This window comes from Thalassophryne amazonica, chromosome 18, assembly GCF_902500255.1.
Source record: "Thalassophryne amazonica chromosome 18, fThaAma1.1, whole genome shotgun sequence".
NCBI classification, from domain to species: domain Eukaryota; kingdom Metazoa; phylum Chordata; class Actinopteri; order Batrachoidiformes; family Batrachoididae; genus Thalassophryne; species Thalassophryne amazonica.
In genome coordinates this window covers 37416607-37437563 of record NC_047120.1, presented here as the reverse complement: position 1 = coordinate 37437563, position 20957 = coordinate 37416607, and the positions used below count along the sequence as shown (strand labels likewise).

Below are 20957 nucleotides of genomic sequence, written 5' to 3'. Positions count from 1 at the left end.
AACCCATTTATATTCCAATTAGGGGTCACAGGAGAGCTGGATCCTATCCTAGCAATCGTTGGGCGAGGTGTGTGTGTGTGTGTGTGTGTGTGTGTGTGTGTGTGTGTGTGTGTGTGTGTGTGTGTGTGTGTGTGTGTGTGTGTGTGTGTGGTGGGGGGGTACAAACTTGACAGACTACCATGAGATTGCAGAGTCAACACATACAGGCAAACACAAGCCTACTTTCACTAACTCCTATGGTTAATTTAGAGCCACTATTTTGCTTACCCATCATGTGTTTGGAAGTGAGAAGAAGCTGGACATGTCTTTTCTTAGATCAGCTTTCAGACTGAGGCATTCACTTACAACAGCCTGATGTCATCACAACAATTTCCACCCTCTCATGGTTTTGAACAGTGTACATATTTTTTGAAACACTGTATCGAGTAGATGAGTAGAAAATCTGCCCCCAACCCCAAGATGAATATGATGGTGGTAGGGAACCGGATGCTCAGAGGAAACCCATCCAGACTCAAGAAGACCATACCCAAAGTCCATTTACAGAAAACAAAACAAAACTGGGCTTTGGTGGAACTGAGCCAGAGGTGCCGAAAAGGGGAGAATAAGGACAAGGATTCTAGGGGCCCATGATTGACAGGGGCCCAGAGATGTCCCTCATATAATTATAATACTGACAAAATAATAAAGGGGGGGGGGGGGGGGGGCAGGAAGATTTCTTTTCATGAGGGCCAAAATCCCTGGCGGTGCCCCTGAACTGAGCTAACAGTCTTCTTACTGTGAGTATTGCTAACACGGTGTACAATTTGTCATTAATTTGGTTGCGATTGTTGCAATGTGCCTCCTGCTCCTCTGAGATGTTCATAGGGGAATGATACCAGAGTTTGAAGAGGACAATAGCAAAAACCACTTTTCCAACATCTCAGTTCCTGTAAACTTTCTCAATTACTATTAATCGAGAACATTGGTCATTTAATTGTTAAATTAATGTAAGGAAATTTAAAAGAAGTTGGTCCTACGGTATATAGGTCCTGAATCTCCTTGGTGCCCGTGGAAATAAGAGTGCTTATACAAATCAGATAAAACTGGTCTCTATGGATATATTGTGACAATAAAAATGGCCAGTTTAATTTCACATAGGACCAAGTCTGTTTATATATATATATATATATATATATATATATATATATATATATATATATATATATATATATATATATATATATACACACAATATATCCAGAGTGGAACTGTTAAAAAACCAGTAACACTTACATGCGACTGCTGGGTGGAATCTTGCGTCCATCTCGGAACCAGGTCACTTGTGGCTGCGGGAAGCTGCGAATACGAGGTGCGGGGATAACAGCACCATCTCCCTGAGAGACAGACTGAGCACGTTCCCCCTCTTCAAAACTGCCCATAACTACAGAAAAATAGAAGAAAAATAAAATATAATCACAAACTTCATCGACAAGGTGTATTCTACATGGACTTCAGCTAAGACACTATGGTCATGTGTTGGACTTTCCTACGTATGATCCAATAGACAGGTGCCTCAGTACCGAGAATCCCTTCAACTGATAAAGGGACATCAGACACCCCCATATCATCTTGTTATGGCTACTTGTGGTAGCTGAGGATGGGCCGGTGGTCTCTGCTGGTGGTTACCCATAAGAACACAGGGTGGTTCCATAGTATGGTGGATGTAGCACTGCATAGCAGCAGCACATACTCATATGACACACTACACTGTACCAAGGGCTGAGGTGCCTTAACCTCTGAGGTACACATTTGTCTGTTTGCTTGTTTTTGCTTTTCTGAATATTCAATGTTAACATTTGACATCTTCGATATGCTTTCTTTTCAGAACCATTCTGTGAAGCAGCACAAAATTGTTTGCATTGTTTCCTGTAGTACACCAAGAAAGGCTTGTAGGAACAAAGACGAAATTAATTCCTCGACAGGATGCCAAATTCGCCACACAAAATTATATCCCTGAGGGCAATCATGTCTGATCACACTGTACATTACTCAAAAGAAAAAATGACTAGTTCTGGTCTTGAATATTTTATGCAATATTTGTTGCAAACATTATGCTGTTGGTGAATCAAAGCTTAAGAGCTGACAAAAATAAATAAATAATTGTGGGAGAGTTGGGATTGAGAATTGTGAAAATCACATGGATTATTCTGGGTCTGATATACGAGGTCTGTGAGAAAACTTTCGGACCTTTTTATTTTTTTCAAAAACCATATGGATTTGAATCACGTGTGATTGCATCAGACAAGCTTGAACCTTCGTGCACATGCGTGAGTTTTTTCACACCTGTCAGTTGCGTCATTCGCCTGTGAGCAGGCTTTGTGTGAGCAGTGGTCCACCCATCTCGTCAGATTTTTATTGTGAATAAATGTCTGAACGATTTGGAGCTTTGCTGCATCAATTTTTTTTCCAGAAACTGTGAGAAACCTCCAGGTGGACACCGTTCGGAAAATTAACATGGCTTTCAGGGATGATTTTATGGGGATTATACAGATTAAGGAGTGTTACTGCCGCTTTAAGGACGGCCCACAACTGCTGAGAGCGCGGCGCGCTCCCAGCGCTGATCGACATGCTCAAACAACGAGATCATTTCCAACGTGAAGGCTTTGTTGATCCGGGACCTCGTCTGACTTTCACAAAAAGGCAGGAGACGTGGACATCAACACTTTTTCGGCACATTCCACTGTTACAGGAGTTTTTTTCATGGAAAGAAAAGCGGAGGGATGTGCCACGGAGCCGTTCATTACGCGGCACAAAACCACCTCCGTGTTGGTCTCACAGGACGGCTTTCAGGTGGATTTCAGGTGGATTTCAGATGGATTCCGGTTGCTTTTCAGTCGTGTGATTATCCGATTATGATTGTGCATGAGCTGGAAAAAGTTTTAGATCTTTGAGTTCATCTCATACAAAATGGGAGCAAAACCAAAAGTGTTGCATTTATATTTTTGTTGAGTGTGTGTGTGTGTGTATATATATATATATATATATATATATATATATATTTTCCACATACACAATATCACCATTTCCCTCAAATATTGTTCACAAACCAGTCTAAATCTGTGATAGTGAGCACTTCTCCTTTGCTGAGATAATCCATCCCACCTCACAGGTGTGCCATATCAAGATGCTGATTAGACACCATGATTAGTGCACAGGTGTGCCTTAGACTGCCCACAATAAAAGGCCACTCTGAAAGGTGCAGTTTTGTTTTATTGGGGGGGGGGATACCAGTCAGTATCTGGTGTGACCACCATTTGCCTCATGCAGTGCAACACATCTCCTTCGCATAGAGTTGATCAGGTTGTCAGTTGTGGCCTGTGGAATGTTGGTCCACTCCTCTTCAATGGCTGTGCGAAGTTGCTGGATATTGGCAGGAACTGGTACACGCTGTCGTATACGCCGGTCCAGAGCATCCCAAACATGCTCAATGGGTGACATGTCCGGTGAGTATGCCGGCCATGCAAGAACTGGGACATTTTCAGCTTCCAAGAATTGTGTACAGATCCTTGCAACATGGGGCCGTGCATTATCCTGCTGCAACATGAAGTGATGTTCTTGGATGTATGGCACAACAATGGGCCTCAGGATCTCGTCACGGTATCTCTGTGCATTCAAAATGCCATCAATAAAATGCACCTGTGTTCTTCGTCCATAACAGACGCCTGCCCATACCATAACCCCACCGCCACCATGGGCCACTCGATCCACAACATTGACATCAGAAAACCGCTCACCCACACGACGCCACACACGCTGTCTGCCATCTGCACTGAACAGTGTGAACCGGGATTCATCCATGAAGAGAACACCTCTCCAACGTGCCAAACGCCAGCGAATGTGAGCATTTGCCCACTCAAGTTGGTTACGACGACAAACTGGAGTCAGGTCGAGACCCCGATGAGGATGACGAGCATGCAGATGAGCTTCCCTGAGACAGTTTCTGACAGTTTGTGCAGAAATTCTTTGGTTATGCAAACCGATTGTTTCAGCAGCTGTCCGAGTGGCTGGTCTCAGACGATCTTGGAGGTGAACATGCTGGATGTGGAGGTCCTGGGCTGGTGTGGTTACACGTGGTCTGCGGTTGTGAGGCTGGTTGGATGTACTGCCAAATTCTCTGAAACACCTTTGGAGACGGCTTATGGTAGAGAAATGAACATTCAGTACACGACCAACAGCTCTGGTTGACATTCCTGCTGTCAGCATGCCAATTGCATGCTCCCTCAAATCTTGCGACATCTGTGGCATTGTGCTGTGTGATAAATCTGCACCTTTCAGAGTGGCCTTTTATTGTGGACAGTCTAAGGCACACCTGTGCACTAATCATGGTGTCTAATCAGCATCTTGATATGGCACACCTGTGAGGTGGGATGGATTATCTCAGCAAAGGAGAAGTGCTCACTATCACAGATTTAGACTGGTTTGTGAACAATATTTGAGGGAAATGGTGATATTGTGTATGTGGAAAAAGTTTTAGATCTTTGAGTTCATCTCATACAAAATGGGAGCAAAACCAAAAGTGTTGCGTTTATATTTTTGTTGAGTGTATATATATAAACTATGATGTTTCTTTATATTTTAAGAAATATATTTTTTTGTCCCAATCAGGAACATTTGCTGTGCAGACAACCTAAATAAACTTCAAAAACTTCCATGGATGAGCTGAATACCATGAAGTCCAGTCAGAAAAAAAACATCTCTGCTCTTCAAAATTGGAGAAAAGTGTCTTCAACAACACCACCAGAGGTCAAAGCTGCAGAAGAGGCCTTCATCTGGTCCAGAGAATCCACCATAGCATCACCTGCTTCTAAATAACATGCTCTTTAAACTGCAACTATTTTATTATTTAAAAAAAAGCTGTTTCATTTTTTATTTTAACAATAAATGAATGGATCATTAAAAATGTCTACAAAATCAAAGTCAAAAGACATTTGCACAGGTCGAAACTCTCCCCTTATTGTGCACAATTTTAAAACATTCACAATCACTAGTTAAATTCATATTTTATAAATGACTATTCTGATCACAACATTAAAGGCAATCACAAAATTTGATGTAATTACAAGTTGAAATGACTCAATTTAAAAAAAAATAATAATAATAATCATGAGGTTTATGTCACAGAAATCCTACTTTACAATCACACTGCAGTCATTCTTAAATGATCCTGTTGCATTTATAATAAACATTTGTATTTATTCACAGTGTCTGTTTTTCTGGTTGAAATGAGATATGAATAATCTACCAGACTTTAAAAAAAATGTACAAATTTACACGTTATTTTATTTGTCTAAAAATAAATATCCAAGGTTACAGGTGGGTTTAATTTACAGATGAAGAAAGGTTTCTAAAGAACCTTTTATTTGTTTATTTATTTGGCTATTTTAATTACAAGTGTTCTAAACTTCTTTTTTTTTTAACATTAATCAGAAATTTGGAGGTAAAAAAAAAAACATTTGCAAGTATTCTTTTTCATAAAACTGCTCTATAAATGAGCAGTCCTGTGACATGTTTCTGTTTTGTAGAGATCAGTGGCTTCTGCACTGATCTGTTTCGTATAGATCAGTGGTTTCTGCTAGAGGTGGGTGATACCGGGAATTTTGGTATTGATCTGATACAAGTAAATACAGGCCCAGTATTGCCGATATCGATGTCGATATCGATATATATATATTTTTTTTCATATTTAAGCTTCATAGAGCCAAAGGATCCAAAAGACCTAGGAACAGAAGTTCGACAAACATTGTACATGACAACAAAATACTTTATTATCACAATCAACATTTTTGTTTAAAAAAATATCACTCAACACAATTTAAAACAAAATCTCCTGAGGTAGAGGGCTGACAGACAGAGAGTAGACTTTGATGAATCTGCGTGCGCAGCTTGAGTATCGATCTTTTTACATGAGGATCATTCAATATCAATACCAGCATTGGTATCGATATTAAGATCGATTCGCCCACCTCTAGTTTCTACCACTAGTCTTTCGTGTTTTGGCCCGACGCATCGTTCCTATTGGACAGCGCGAAGCTATGTCACAGCTCAGAGCGGCGAAAGTTGGATTGGTTTGAACTTTGACTGCATCAGCCTGTCAGCAAGCAGCAATGTGTGCTCCTGTCAGAAGCGTTACTTTAGCTCGGCTTTTGATGCGACGCTTCTGACGCCTCTAAAAGTAACATGCCTCATTGAAAATAATGCTTTTTAGACCGATTTGTGACGCCTCTGATGCTTCCAACACGTCCAGTGTGAAAGGCCCTTAAGCTTGCGATCTGAATGTCATGTCAGCCACTGGAGCTCTGGTCCACATGTTGCGGTGTCACTCCTTCAGCCGGCTGCTCACTGGACATGCGCACAAGGGCTGGCTGGACATGGGGGCAGCAGATGTGGACATGATTAGAGCACACTACTTCATTCATGTGATTTCCTGACTGTATGTCTATGACCATGGGTCATATATAAAGGAACAGAAGATCACACTTGTACTGTCCACTGGATAAGAGGGATTCATAAATAGCGGTGTTTTTTTATGGTGTGTGTGTGGTTTTTTTTCCCACAGCAGCAACGTCATTCGTGGACAAAGGGGGGGGGGCGTGTCCCACATTGTAATAATTAAAACACATATCACACTTGCAGCGCGGTCACCAGCGGAACACTTCGTGTTGGACACGCCATGCTGGCTGATGCGTTCATGACACGAGAGCCGGATACTCATGAGACAAGAGCCCGGCTAATGTCTTCATGAGAGGAGTGCATCAGGTAATTAATGTAAAACATAAAAGGGAGAACAGTAATCCACGTTATTTCATTACTTAGAGCTGTACGTCTAGGCAGAGGCTGGTCTTTAAAACAGGAATTAAGTATTATAAATTGTGTTGTTTTATAAACTTTGTGTTCCGCTGCTGAGTGCGCGACTTTACACATGCTCGCACTGTGTTCGTGCGCGCGAACACGAGCATGCAGGAAACCGTCACCCCGGTGTTGTGCACAACTGTCTGTCCGTGTGTCCCTCCCACCACCACAGGTGGAATGTTTTGTGGTTCCCCATTTAGTTTTTATTTTGGTTCGCGGATTTTCTTCCAGTTTCTGCTTCTTTCATGTTATGTGTGAAGGAGCCCTAAGAAACATACTATGAGTATATGTCTGTTCTTGCCATCATGTTTGCAGCTCACACTAATGTCCATGCTGATACCCAAAGTGGATCTCATAAGTGACTGGTTCCTCTGGGTGTAAAACATGATTAGATATGTGAATATATAGTAAATTAATTTCTTGAAAACATGAAATTTCAAAGTTTGGAGCTCAGATGTGCATTTCAAATATCCTGGCTGTTGCTAAGCAGAAAGCATTATATTGGACTGCAGTTACAATCCACTATCTTCTATTCCAAGGTTGAATAGCTGGAGCTGGCGGACCTTTCCTTAAAACCAAACATTAAAGAATACTGCTAAATTCATCAGAACAGTCAGCCAACCAGCAACACAGTTAATAATTACACCTATAAAACATGTAGCGATAAACCTTGTGGGGCTTTGAACTCAGGATGTCAGGGTGGCTGCGCATCAATACCAATCTTCTACTTCCCTTTTTTTACTGTATTTCAAAGAGAATATAAAAAGCTTTCATGTCTTTGCCATGCAGCTGTGATACTTAGTGCAAATAAAAATCTGTGAAGTGTGTGAATCCCATGACTTTGATTTGCAGTTTTGGCAAAATGATGTCCTCCTCCCTTTGCCTAATCTTTAATGCCTCTGCATGTTTCCTTTTCCCCAAGGTGTGTCTCTGCAATCCTAATTGTGCTCTCTCAACAGAATGCCTCACAAAGGAGATCTCCCAATCTCTCCCATCTTTCCCCCCCTTTTTTTGTATCATCTGCAAATGTCTTTTAATTCCTATTTCGCTCTGTGTCATCATCCATATCCAACCATGAGCCACTGCGATGACAGGGAAAAGTCAGTTGTGGAAATTGGAAAGATTGGAATAAAGGAAAAAAAAAAAAAACTGTATGTGTGTGTGAGACAAAGATAAATAAAAAAAAAAGTTGTCACACATGCATTGTGATGGTTAAGTGGTTAAAGTGGCGAACTTTAAATATCCTTAAAGGACATGTTGCACCGAAATCATGACAATTCAGATTTAGGCTGATAGTGACCAACCGATGATATACTGGGATTACTTTGTGCACTTCTGTAACCGCTTTCAAAATATATGGCATTCACAACAAAATAGCTACAGAGACTGCTGAAAACAAAGCACTCATGAGTACCTGTGTGTGTGTACAGCAGTGATGTAATTTTTAGAGACATCCCAACGCGCGCTTAAATGGAATATAGCGGCTAACGTTAAGAACAGAGCCACTGCTTAATTCCAAAGTTTACATAAGTGTGATGTGTTATGATGACTCATTTTTAAGTGATAACAGTTCATTTTGATGCAGTCATGGTAAAAGGATCAGCCATGAGACAATTTAGTCCACCTTTTTTTATTTTTTTTTTATTGATGATTTATTTCATTCATTTAAAAGAAAAATTAACAAAACATTACAAACCATTGAATGAAAAGGAGCAGTTTGGAAGAACAAGTCTTATATATTCTGCCCCTTTTTTACAATGCAATCTTGCAAAGCATCATCAATTGACATCATTGCATTTCTATGACTTTGTCACATGCCACCGACTTCTTTCCTAATTTTAACCATTATTTAAAAGACTACATCCCTAATAGATTACATTTTAAACTTCAAACATTCTAAACATTATTAACAGATTACATTTTTTGCTTTGTCACAGCCCACTGACTTATTTCATAGTTTCATACTTATGAAATACATCAAGTTTAATATGATTTTAAATAATTTAAGCGACCTTGATTATTTGATTTCTTTGTTGAGGTTGTTCCATAATTTTACACCATTCACTGCAATACTCCGTTCCTTTATCTTGGTTCTGAATCTTGGTTTTTTAAAGACTTCTATACCCTTCAAATTATAACTACTTACTCTTTTTTCAAACATATTTTGAATGTTTATTGGTAAGGTATTGTTATTCGCTTGGTGCATTATTTGTAGTAATTTCAAATCAACTAAATCATGAAATTTAAGTACCCTATTCTTAATAAACAATGGATTAGATGGATCTCTAAATCGACTGTTGCCAATCACTTTTAAAGCTCTTTTCTGCAAAATAAATAAAGGTTGTGTATAAGTTGTACATGTTGATCCCCAGATTTCTACACAATAAGTCAAATATGGATCAATCAATGAATTGTACAATGTTAATAATCCATAACTATTTAATGAATATTTAACTTTATGCTAAACAGCAATGGCTTTCGCTATCTTTCCTTTTATGTAATTTATGTGTGACTTCCATGTAAAATCTTCATCAATCATAACTCCTAAAAATTTCGTTTCTTTTACCCTTTGAATGTCCATTCCATCTATTTTTAATGACACATCATTTTTTTAAACTCTGTCATTAAACAATATGAAATTTGTTTTATTAAGATTAAGTGACAATCTGTTTATATCAAACCAATATTTCACTTTTTCCAACTCTGTATTTATCACTTGTGCTACTTCCTGTATATCTAATCCAGAGTAAAATAATGTTGTGTCGTCAGCAAATAAAATGCTACCAAGTACATTAGATATATTCACAAAATCATTGATATACAAAATAAACAGTTTGGGTCCAAGTACCGACCCTTGTGGTACTCCACACATAATATTACACAATTCTGATTTAGTATTATTTATCTGAACAAACTGTTTTCTATTTTCTAAGTAGCTTTTTACCCACTGATGTGCAATCCCTCTTATTCCATATTGTTGTAACTTGTGAAGCAATCTTGAATGATCGATAACATCAAAAGCTTTTTTCAAGTCAATAAAAACGCTTACCATATAATCCTTATTATCTATTGCTGTTGATATTTTCTCTGTTAATTCCATAATTGCCATAGCTGTCGAATGTTTTGTTCTGAATCCATACTGAGCATTATTTAAAATATGATGTTTCTCAATGAATTTATCCAACCTTGTCACAAAAACCTTTTCCATAATTTTAGAAAACTGTGGAAGCAATGACACTGGCCTGTAATTTGAAATAATTATGTTTGTCTCCATTTTTATATAACGGGACTACCTTGCCAATTTTCATTTCGTCTGGGAAAATTCCTGTTGACAGAGACAGATTACAAATGTAAGTGAATGGTTCAATAACAGTTTCTGTTATACTTTTTACAGTCATCATGTCTAAATCTTCATAGTCAGTTGATCTTTTGCTTACACAGTTTTTTACAGTATTCCTTATTTCATCTTTTTCCACATTGTCAAGGAAAATACTATTGACCGTATTTACAATTGTATTTAATTTATCTTCTACTATTGGTTTATTTCCCAACAGATTTGATCCCACCTTTGAGAAATAATCATTAAACTCATTTACAACTTATTTTATATCATTTATCTCTTTATTTTCCTTGACAAGGTAATTCGGAAAAGTTGATTTCACTCCGTCACCTTCCATCACACTTTTTATAATTCCCCATGTTGCCCTCATATTGTCTTTACGCTTATTCAATTGTTCACTATAATAATCTTTTTTTTGTTTCCTAATTATTGTCAATAGTTTATTTTTATATTTTTTGTATCTGTGTTCCGTTTCCTTTGTTTGCATTTTTAAAAAGCACTTATATAAATAGTTTTTCTTTACACAAGCGTTTTTTCATTCCCTTGGTCAGCCATGGTTTATTTACTCTTTTCTTACTAGTTTTTATTAATTTACAGTTTTTATTACATGATTTCATCAGTATTTTCATGAATGAACTATATGCTACATTAACGTCACCGACATAAACCTCTTCCCAATTTTGATTTTTAAGATCATAATTTAATGCCTCTAAGGCTTTTAATGACTTATCTCTTTTAAAGTGTATAACAGTTTTTTTTGTACCTATTTTATATTTAAATATTGAAAAAACTGGTAAGTGATCACTGAGATTTGTCATCAATATCCCATTCTTAATAATTTCATCTGTTCTATTTGTGAATATATTGTCAATTGCAGTTGCACTTTGCGATGTAATTCTGGTTGGTTTTGTTATCAAGGGGAATAAACCCAAGCTATTCATTGAATTCACAAAATCACTTACTCTTTGGCAACTGGAGCTTTCCACATTAACATTAAAATCTCCACACATAAAGAGTGTTTTGTTTTTGATTTGATGGAATAATTCTATTATTTTATCTGTAAATTTCACAACACAAGAGTCTGGTGCTCTGTATACACAATTGATTAGAATATTTTTAGATGTTTCATGTACAATTTCCACTGTCACAATTTCTATGACATCATCTATAATTGTCATTTCTCCTACAATTTTACATGTCAGATCTGTTTTTATGTACAAAGCAATACCTCCACCTTTTTTTTTCTCTCCTATTTACAAAATATAACTCATATCCCTCCATTTGAACATCAGCCATGAGGTCATTTTTAAGCCAAGATTCTGTGATTGCAACAATGCTGAATCTATTTTTAAACTGGTTTAAATAATCTTTTATTTTTTTACATTTTATAGTACAAGCTTCGAATGTTTATATGTATGAGTGACAGGGTATCTTCAGTAATTTTTTCACTATTTAACTGTTTTTCCGTATAATACTCACAACCAATTGTAGTCAAGTCAAATATACTTTCATCAATATTGGTGTCTATGTCATATATTTTATCATCTGTTTCCATGTTTAATTTGATTTTTTGTTGGTCATACTACCAACTGACGTCATATTCATTTGTCTACTCAGGTCTGTACTTTGTAAGGTCCTCCATGTCTCTGATTTGTATACCGTTTGTCCCTTCTCTCACTCTGATCCAAACCCTACAGTTCCAGACCCATGTAGCAGCAATATGTTTCTGTTTTTTAATAGTCTTGCTTCCCTGGCAATATCTGCATTTTTTTTGTTAGATGCTAATTTATATATACATTTGTTCCTTTCAGATTCTTTGCCTGTCTTAATAATTCATTTTTGTATTTTCTGCATATAAATCATATTATTACATTTGGTAGTTTATTTTTACTGTCTTTGGATGGAACTGTGTGACAGTCTGAAATAGTGTCTTGATGTATGACAACACCTTTTTGATTTAAAAATTTTTTAACTTGCTGTTCTAATGTTTGTAATTCTTCAGGTGGTGCATCCTCCCCACTGGCTCCACCAGAATCCACCACCCTTGGGTACGACCGATGTTTTGTTTCCAAACCAGTTATTATAACATCATCTTTTCTATTATATTGTTCAAGTTCATCCACCCGTTGCTCAAGTTTCATAATAATCTTGTCCTTTTCTTTAACAAGATTTTGGAGCTCCTTAATCTCCTTCATCAACTTGTCTCAACTGGACATGTCTTTTGAAATACGATTCAATGAGGTCTTTATCTCCTCCAAGTCTTCCTCCATTTTCTCTGTCTTCCTGGTTGGTGCCATGTTAACTCCTGTAGCTCAGTACAGGCCACTGTAAAGCAATTCTCACTCGTGGTCTCCACCACCTCCACCACCACAAATCCGGTCGCCACACACCAACCTTGCCCGATGTTGATCCCAGATATAGCTGCCACCAGCCTCGGTCGTAGACTCCGTCAGCCTCGGTCGCAGCCGCCGCAGCCTCAGATGTAGCCTCCGCTAGCTTCGGATGTAGCCGTCTCCAGCCTTGGGTGCAGCCGTCGCCACCCCGGATGCAACCGACGGCGTGGGCCTGGAAGGATCACCTCCTCCACCGACGCCGCTGGCCTAGATGGTTCGCCTTCTCCACCGATGCCGCTGGCCTGGATGGGTCGCCTCCTGCGCCAACACCGCGGGCCTGGATGGTTCCCTCCGCCGATGCAGCGGACCTGGATGGTTCCCTCCGCTAACGCCGCGGCCTGGATAGTACGTCTCTGCCAACACTGTGGTCTGGATGGTTCCCTCCGCCGATTTCGCGGACCTGGATGTTCGCTCGTGCTGACGCCGTGGACCTGGGTGGTTCCCTCCACTGATGCCGCGAGCCTGGATGGTTCACCTCCGCTAACGCCGCGGCCTGCATGGTACGTCTCCGCCAACGCCGCGGCCTGGATGGTACGCCGCTGGCCTGGGTAGGTCGCCCTTAGCTTCGCGGCCAATCCGATCTTTACTTTACTTACTTTCTTTCTTTCTTACTGATTTCTTACTTACTGTTACTGTTTTAATCAGAAAACACAGCGAAATTCTGTGACACACTGAAGTGTTCGATGCGCAGTGACACCATCTACCGCCATACCGCCATCTTGATCATGCCCTTGCATTATTGCTACTATCATGGAGAATTACATGATAGTAGCAATACCTTCACGGCCATTCGTCATAAACGCAGCCTGTTATAAACAGTTTCTGCTAGATGCTCGGCTTTATGCACTCTTATAAGCACTGTCATCAACATAACTGTGAAAAATCTTAAAAAAAAATAGATCTGTGTGATCAAAAAGCCTGAACAACAGTGGATAGGTTTGCATGCACAGGTGTGCTGCACAGTACACATCAACATCCAAAATCCGACAGATTCTCGCAAAGTAAAATAAAAATAATGCCTACTAGTTCCACTGAAGAGAACAAAATAAAAAAGGGGGGAAAAAACTGAACAGGGCACTCACTGGCACCTGTCAACTGTCTGGCTTATAAGGTGCGGACCTGGCAACCCGTCCGAAAATGAAAGAAAGGAGCTCCACGCTCTGCCAGTGACCATAACAAACCTAGATGAAGCAAGATTAAACAAGTTTCAAGTTGTAGTCACTACAAATACTCCGGTTAAAGAAGTTTGAACATTGCTGAAGTCATTAACACTGCAAATTCCCAGAAGTTACCACGTATTATCAATAATTTCAAGAATTGGGATCCAGTTTTTGAACTATTCAAATATTAGATCCAGTTTTTTCAAATGTGGTGCTGAGGGCTGTATCTACTAAACATGCCAAGTTTATTCAAGATTGACAAAGATGGACCAAGAAGTTACTATTGTGACAGCTCCCTACCGTCTTGATGTATTTGTGTGTTCGTTGCGCCATGCCCTCGTTGTTTGTTTCTTTTAGTTTTATCTTTTTATTTTATAATAAAGTTTCCCTATTAAAAGATTTGCGCTTCCACGTGGTCCTCAGTTATTTGTTGCAGCTTTTGAGCTGGGCCGTAACATTATGATGCTTTAAAATGTGGTCTGATTTGCTATTCAGGATTAAATGGGAAGGAACTCTGTGGTCTTTGGTATGGCCTTGTTAGATTAATTCCAGGGTCCATGTATGAATGCAGATGTATCTTTAAACTTTTATTTTTGATTCATATCAATAAATTGTAAAACCCATAATGGTGTCCATGAAGGCTTTTGGTACCTTGGGCAGTGCATGAATTTGAAATGATGTTCCATCTCAAATGGCCAGACTGCAAAAACCTACATCTTTAAAGCACAAATGTCGAAACAGGTTTAAATCTTGGTTACCAGAAGGGGTAGAGGTAGTAGGGCAGTTTGCGTCCAAGCTCTGGAATGCAATTGCAGACAGCCTGGGTGTGAAGCTCCACTGGACCACGGCATATCACCCCCAGGCTAATGGACTGTCTGAGCACTTTCATTGCTCAATGAAGGCCTCTCTGCGGGCCAGCTTAACGGATGGTAGTGGAGTACACTCCCTCATGCTTGCATTCAGTGGAATACGTCTTTATTCACTATGATGCTCACAGGGGATGACTACAGCCTCCCCAGTTCATGTACCAAAACCAGGGAAAAAACTAACTTTCCGGTTGACATAGGCAGTAAAGCTGAACACATTTCAGGGGACCAACTCAAGCCAGCCCACCCAGATCTGGGCAGACCCATGGAGCTTGTCCGTCCTCCTACACGGGGTGGCCCCCGAATCAGCCTGGGCACCCAAAGGGGAGGCCTACGGCTCCCTTATGCCACAGTGCCTCCAACGCTCTGATGCAGAGGAGTCCTGCCGGCCAGATTATTTGCCGCCCCCTTAATAAGATTGATTCTTTTCTTTATGGTGAATTCTGGGCAGCAGATGTAGTGGACATTCAACACGTAATGCACGCCGTGGACATAATTTGGCATACCGAGGCATGCATGCTGAGTTTTTCTGTCTCAGCAATGTGTATTTTATGCATATAAAACTGTTTCCTGTCTCGGCCCCTGTGTGGGATAGCAATGTGTATCATTCCTATGCTTATAAAGCTGATTCCTGTTCTCAGAGTGTTTTGACCTCTTTGTTGTGTCCCAGTCAGGACTGCCGCTTTGTTGATGTGTGTTCCTGTTCTGATGTGAATTCCTTTTCCGGTCACACATTGACATGGATGAAGCACATGTCAAAGCATCCCTTTAATGTATGTTCCTGTCAGGGATGTGACAAAACATTGACTCTTTGTTTTCCTGTTGGGACCTCTGTGTTGTTGGGTGGCACAGAGACAGTGGTTAGCACTGGTACCTCACATCCATAATGTTGTGGGTTCACTTCCCACTCTTTCTGCGTTCTCCCCAGAGTTTGCATGTTCTCTCCATTTTTGCATGGGTTTCCTCCAGGCACTCCTGTATCCTCCCGCAACCAAAAACATGCTGATTTAGGGTCTGCTCCTTTCTCTGCTCCTGACCAAGGCAGCATCTCTATATCTGGAGTTGGTCCCTGGGTGACGGACTGTGGCTGCCTACTGCTCCTAGTGGTTGCATTGTGTCTAACTGTAATTAGAATGGGGTAAATGCAAAGGACAAATTCCATTGTATGTACGTATATGTACAATGAGAATACTGTATAGGCTCTATTCTATTATAGCTATTCTAAAGAGGAAGATTGAACAGCGTAATTACCTGTTTGCCCAAAATGAATGAACTGATCTTGTGGGACTTTAACCCCATTTCTGACTTCCTCCCACCTCTCTCTCTTACACACGTGGTTGGCTGCATTCTTTCATCAGGTACAACATGTCACATCCACTAAAATGTTACTGGAACAAGGGTTAGCCAATGAACTTGGCATACCTCAGGAGGGCCAGATAATGGACCTAGGACAGTAGCGGCATTGGTGGCAGGGGAGCAGCAATGGATGCAACATGACAACGCTCCAGACACCTCAGCGGCTCATCTGTAATAGCTCATTAACAAGCTGAGGGAGCCGCGCACCCTGAGCAGCCCGGCATTGGAAATTTCCGAAAACACTATGCATCTGAGCCCCATTTTTGCCAAGATACAACAGATGTTGTTGACAAAGGAGTGAGAATGAAATAAGCGGCGGTCATATTGAAATGAAGCAAAGTTAAAAACAACCACGGCGACAGTATCAATCTAATGAGAATGCTGAGTGGAACAGCTGTCTGGGTAGATAAAACCCTGAATGAGATGCAGGTAGATCTTTCACCCTTCAAACATCTGTCCCTCCCTAGTCAGTCCTTGAAACAAAGGCAAGCAAACAGAGTGTGGGCATAATGTGTATTTATTGCCCATCCATGTGTTCACCATGGATCCTTTTATTTCTATTTCACGTCTTGAGCTACTAACAGTGATGCACTGCGTCTATACTTACAGGCCACCTGTACTTCTGTGCGTCTCTGTAGTAGGGCTCCCACCCGGTTCCTGACGATGCAGCGGTAGAAACCAGCATGGGACCGATCCAACGAGGGGATTTGGTACCTTTAATGTACACACACAAAGAAGCAAATTACCAGTGAGTAATAATAATAATCATAATATTAACAATAATAAAGCAAGTGGGATTAGGACCAACACCTCCAAATCTGAGACCATTGTCAGAAACAGTGGCTTGTTCCCTCTGGGTCAGGGGAAAGTTATTGCACCAAATGGAGAAGTTTAAGTACCTTGGGGTCTTGTTTACAAGTGGGGTCATTTGGAGCACGGGATTGACAAACGGATTGGGGCTGCAACTAATGTTTTGTGGAAACTGTACCAGACCATTGTAAGGTAGAAAGAGCTGAGTCAGAAGGTGAGACTGTCCATTTACCAGTCAATACCAGTGTAGGGAAAACTGCTTGGTCTGCTGCCATTATGATTTGGACCTCAATAAGTTGCAACAATGCTGACTTGATCATTTCATTTAAAGCTGAAGCTGCAGCACAACGGAGAGAACTTAGACAAGGATAGGGAAATGTGGATGAGCTATTTGGTCTGCTGTCACTGTGACACAATCCTGAATAAGTGGCAGAAAATGACTGAATGAATAGGAACACTGCAACAAGAAATCTGAGATTCCAAAAAAGTGGTCCTTTTTACTGGGACTCCGCTATTGACCTATTGGTTCTCTTTTGAACCATCAGTCATTGTGATCGCTGAGCTCTACTTGTATATGGTTGCTTACACCCCGTTTACACTCCCACTGGGTTTGCAGGCTGGTCACAACGGGGTCTCCATGGTCAGAAAAAAAAGATCCTTCTTGGTCTCCATCGGTCTCAAACAGGTGTGCGAGTGTATTAAACTGTTTAAAACACTCGCACAAGTTGTCTTGATAAACTTTCACATGTCTCAACTCACTCTTAACTTGGTCCCATGGATCTTAATAGACTCTCAATTGACTCTGCATGGGGTTGCATCAATGATCGTGGATATTAACATATTTTTCACTCGCACAAATCAGTCACAATGCAAGCTTGGTGTAAACACAAATAACAGATCACAATGGAGACCAGCCAAGACTTGTGAGAGTTGACACAATGACATGATCTTGTAGGTCTTATATAGGTCACAGTCCAGTGTAAACAGGGCATTAGTCGCAATGTTTCTTTCTATGCATGTTTCACATTTTTTTTATTGTGCTTTTATTTTTATTTTTCATTGTTTATTTTTGTTCATATGGCCAAAGCTGATGGTCACCCCACTGAGTCTGGCCTGCTTGAGCTCCTATAATAATTCATTTTCTAATTTTCTATATCTATACCTATCTATCTATCTATCCATATATATATATATATATATATATATATATATATATATATATATATATATATATATATATATATATATATATACCCTGTTTGCACATCAGCACACGCCTTTTTTGATGAAAGTTGTTTAAATGTCTGCCTGAAATTAAATTAAATGACATGGAATACATATAATGAATGAGAAAAGGTCAAGAAATGGACAATCAGGTGAGTTATTTATGATAAATGTTTGTCTGAGGCTATCAAATATGGCCATTGGGTATTGCAAAGTCTTTTCGTTGTCCGTCCATCTGTCTGTCCCTCCATCCCTCCATCCGTCCATTTGTTCGTCTGTCCATCTGTGTGTGCTCAGCATAGGTCCAGTCCTATCACTGCCAGGGTCTTCAAATTGACAAAACATTCTTGGGACACAGAGGGTGATCTACAAATAGTTCTTGATTTGCACAACTTCCACTCTTAAAACATAAATATTGTTTCTGATTGATTGATTGATTGATTGATAGAGGGGCATTATTGAACATGTACAAATTCTATGTAAGACAATAACAGCTTAATAATTAATTAACCAAGTGCAAATTATAAAGAACACAATGTTCATATGATCAAGGATATTTTAGCATTGCATTATATGTTATTTTACTTTGCAAGTTAAACACAGCTCACCCAACTTATATCACTTTGCATTAAATTTATTTATTTAAATTTACAAGTTGACCCAACTAATTTCCTTCAGTTGATTGAACTCAAAATGTCCATGCAGCTGCATGCCTTAGACTTTGAATTTTTTTTTTTTTTTTTTTACCACATTTTCTCTCTAACAGTGCATGCACTTGAATAATGATGCATGTGCTGAGACAGCACAAAGGCACATGAGCGCACACACACAGGTGCACGCACACTTAAGACCATCTAAATGAGGAACGAGGGCACATAGGACATCAGAGCTTAGCTGTTGTTTATGCCATTAAGAATGATGCTCGAGAAGTGACGCCAGCTTGAGAATCTCTCACAACACACGTGCACATGTATGCACACAGTGGCAGACAACACATCACCTGTACCCAACCATCCTATATGCAAACATAATCCTTTGAGGCAAAGGGAGACACTGCCTTTATGCAGTAGTTGACAATCTCCTTGATGACCTTGAATTCAGTGTCCAGCTCTGGTTGTAGTACTGCCTCCCTGCCATGTGGAGGCAGTGTAACATACACTTTGCATAACTGCTATACAGTAGCCATGCTGGTCTTCTGCTGAACAATGACACAAAGGCAATAAGTGACACACACTGATCAGGAATGGAGTATGGTTGAAAGAGATGTTAATTTATGCAGGGAGCACTTTTAATTTTAGCCTTCTTCTAATGGTGACATTTTTCGGGGCATATTTCGGGGCATATAAAAATCCTGTGCGTATTACAGTCAGTAGATTCTGCAATTAGATAGCATCACTACTGAGCTAACAGCTTTTTAATGGAGGAGACTCCTGCAGATACTCATCAGTGATCAATGTTTGTTCAAGTGTGGGCGTGTGTGTTCTCAATACATCGGGGTGTATCCATGAGTGATAACCTCTACAGCAGCAGGTGGCATAACCAATTCGAATCAAAGTGCAATTTGTTTGAGAGCTCAGGCGTCCATGATGCACAGTAGGCCGACCACCGGATCCTTAACAGGCAATAACTAATTCGACAGTATGCTGGGAGATAGATAAAAGCAGACAGATGTGACTGTGAAGTCTCTAATGGCATGTTAGATGGTGGCACAGGCCGCACAAGTGGTGAGTAAGCCTACTGCAAGTAGTACGTGTTTAAATCGAATCGCTCTACTGCACCACATCCTTGTCAAAATAAATATTTCTTGTGGGAGGTGAAACAGTTGCCACTAGATGTGTGCTTGCCATCTTTTCTATCACATTCCCACATGATGTCCGCTCAAGTGTGCTTAGCATACCGCCTGGCAGACTGTCTGAGTGAAACCTTCAGCAATGGGATGTGCTGGTTTCTATAGTAACCGTATGTGGCATGTTAGAAAAGTTTTTTGTGTGTGTGTGTGTGTGTGATTTAACCTTTCATGTAAGTGGTACTTTTTTCTTGAATAAATGCATGTTTGATAAGAGCACATGTAAATGAACCGCAAGTGAAAAAGAACAATTCGGGAATCATGAGTATATTTGACAAGTCACTTAGAAAGTTTAGATACTGCTGGTGTACTTGTAAAATCTGGTTTAACCATGTGAGTGAACAGATTTTTTTTAATAGAAATAATTGTAGGAGGTGTAAAATATGTGATAATAACCTCCACCTACAGACAGGACCAGATGCTATGTGATCATCCCTGTCTGTCTGGTCAGTCAGTTTAGAGTCTTATTTGACATAAGGTTTTGGATTGCTGGAGTAATCCAGCAGGCAAAAGATGGTTTTGGATTGCTGGAGTAAAATGCTTTACATAGAAAAAACTTTTCTTTATTACTATTGTTACATTGGATTCAGGGTTTCCTTTCATCTCTGCTTTAATGTTCTTTGCTTTGAAAATCACAGATGAACACTGGAAAGTAAGAATTTTGACAGCCCTTCTTGTTCATGGAGATTATACATTTATGCAGCTAAAACTCAGACACGTGAGGTGCAAAGGCCCATTCCAAATAAAACTTGCTTAGCTGAGACACAGGTTAACAATGGCCACAGCAGGTGCTGTTATCCAGCATTATATGAGGAGACACAATGCGACTGTAGGGCAAAACTGGAGAAAGAGAGATGGAAGGCAGTGGCAGCAAGAAGAAGGATGCTAGAAATGGATGATATGATGGAGTGAAGAAAAATAGACAGAATGTATATTCAAGAGACCAAGTGGAAGTGTAGTAAGACCAGTATGTGAGTGCACTATCTTATAATATACGTACTATCGTATATCATATCTCGTACTATCATAAGAGCAATGGAATGTAACCCATCCCGAAGGAAGCCCTGGGCTCCC

General features: G+C 39.9%; 1 protein-coding gene across 1 annotated transcript in view; it reads right to left on the bottom strand.

The window, feature by feature from the left end:
* sdk2b (sidekick cell adhesion molecule 2b) overlaps window positions 1–20957 on the bottom strand; it is a 1022446-nt gene that overhangs the window by 303766 nt on the left and 697723 nt on the right. The window contains exons 4-5 of the mRNA XM_034194673.1: window positions 16611–16717; window positions 1273–1420 (exon numbers count right to left, since the gene is read on the bottom strand). Of these exons, the coding sequence (XP_034050564.1) occupies window positions 1273–1420; window positions 16611–16717 (255 nt within the window). The remainder of the gene's footprint in view (window positions 1–1272; window positions 1421–16610; window positions 16718–20957) is intronic.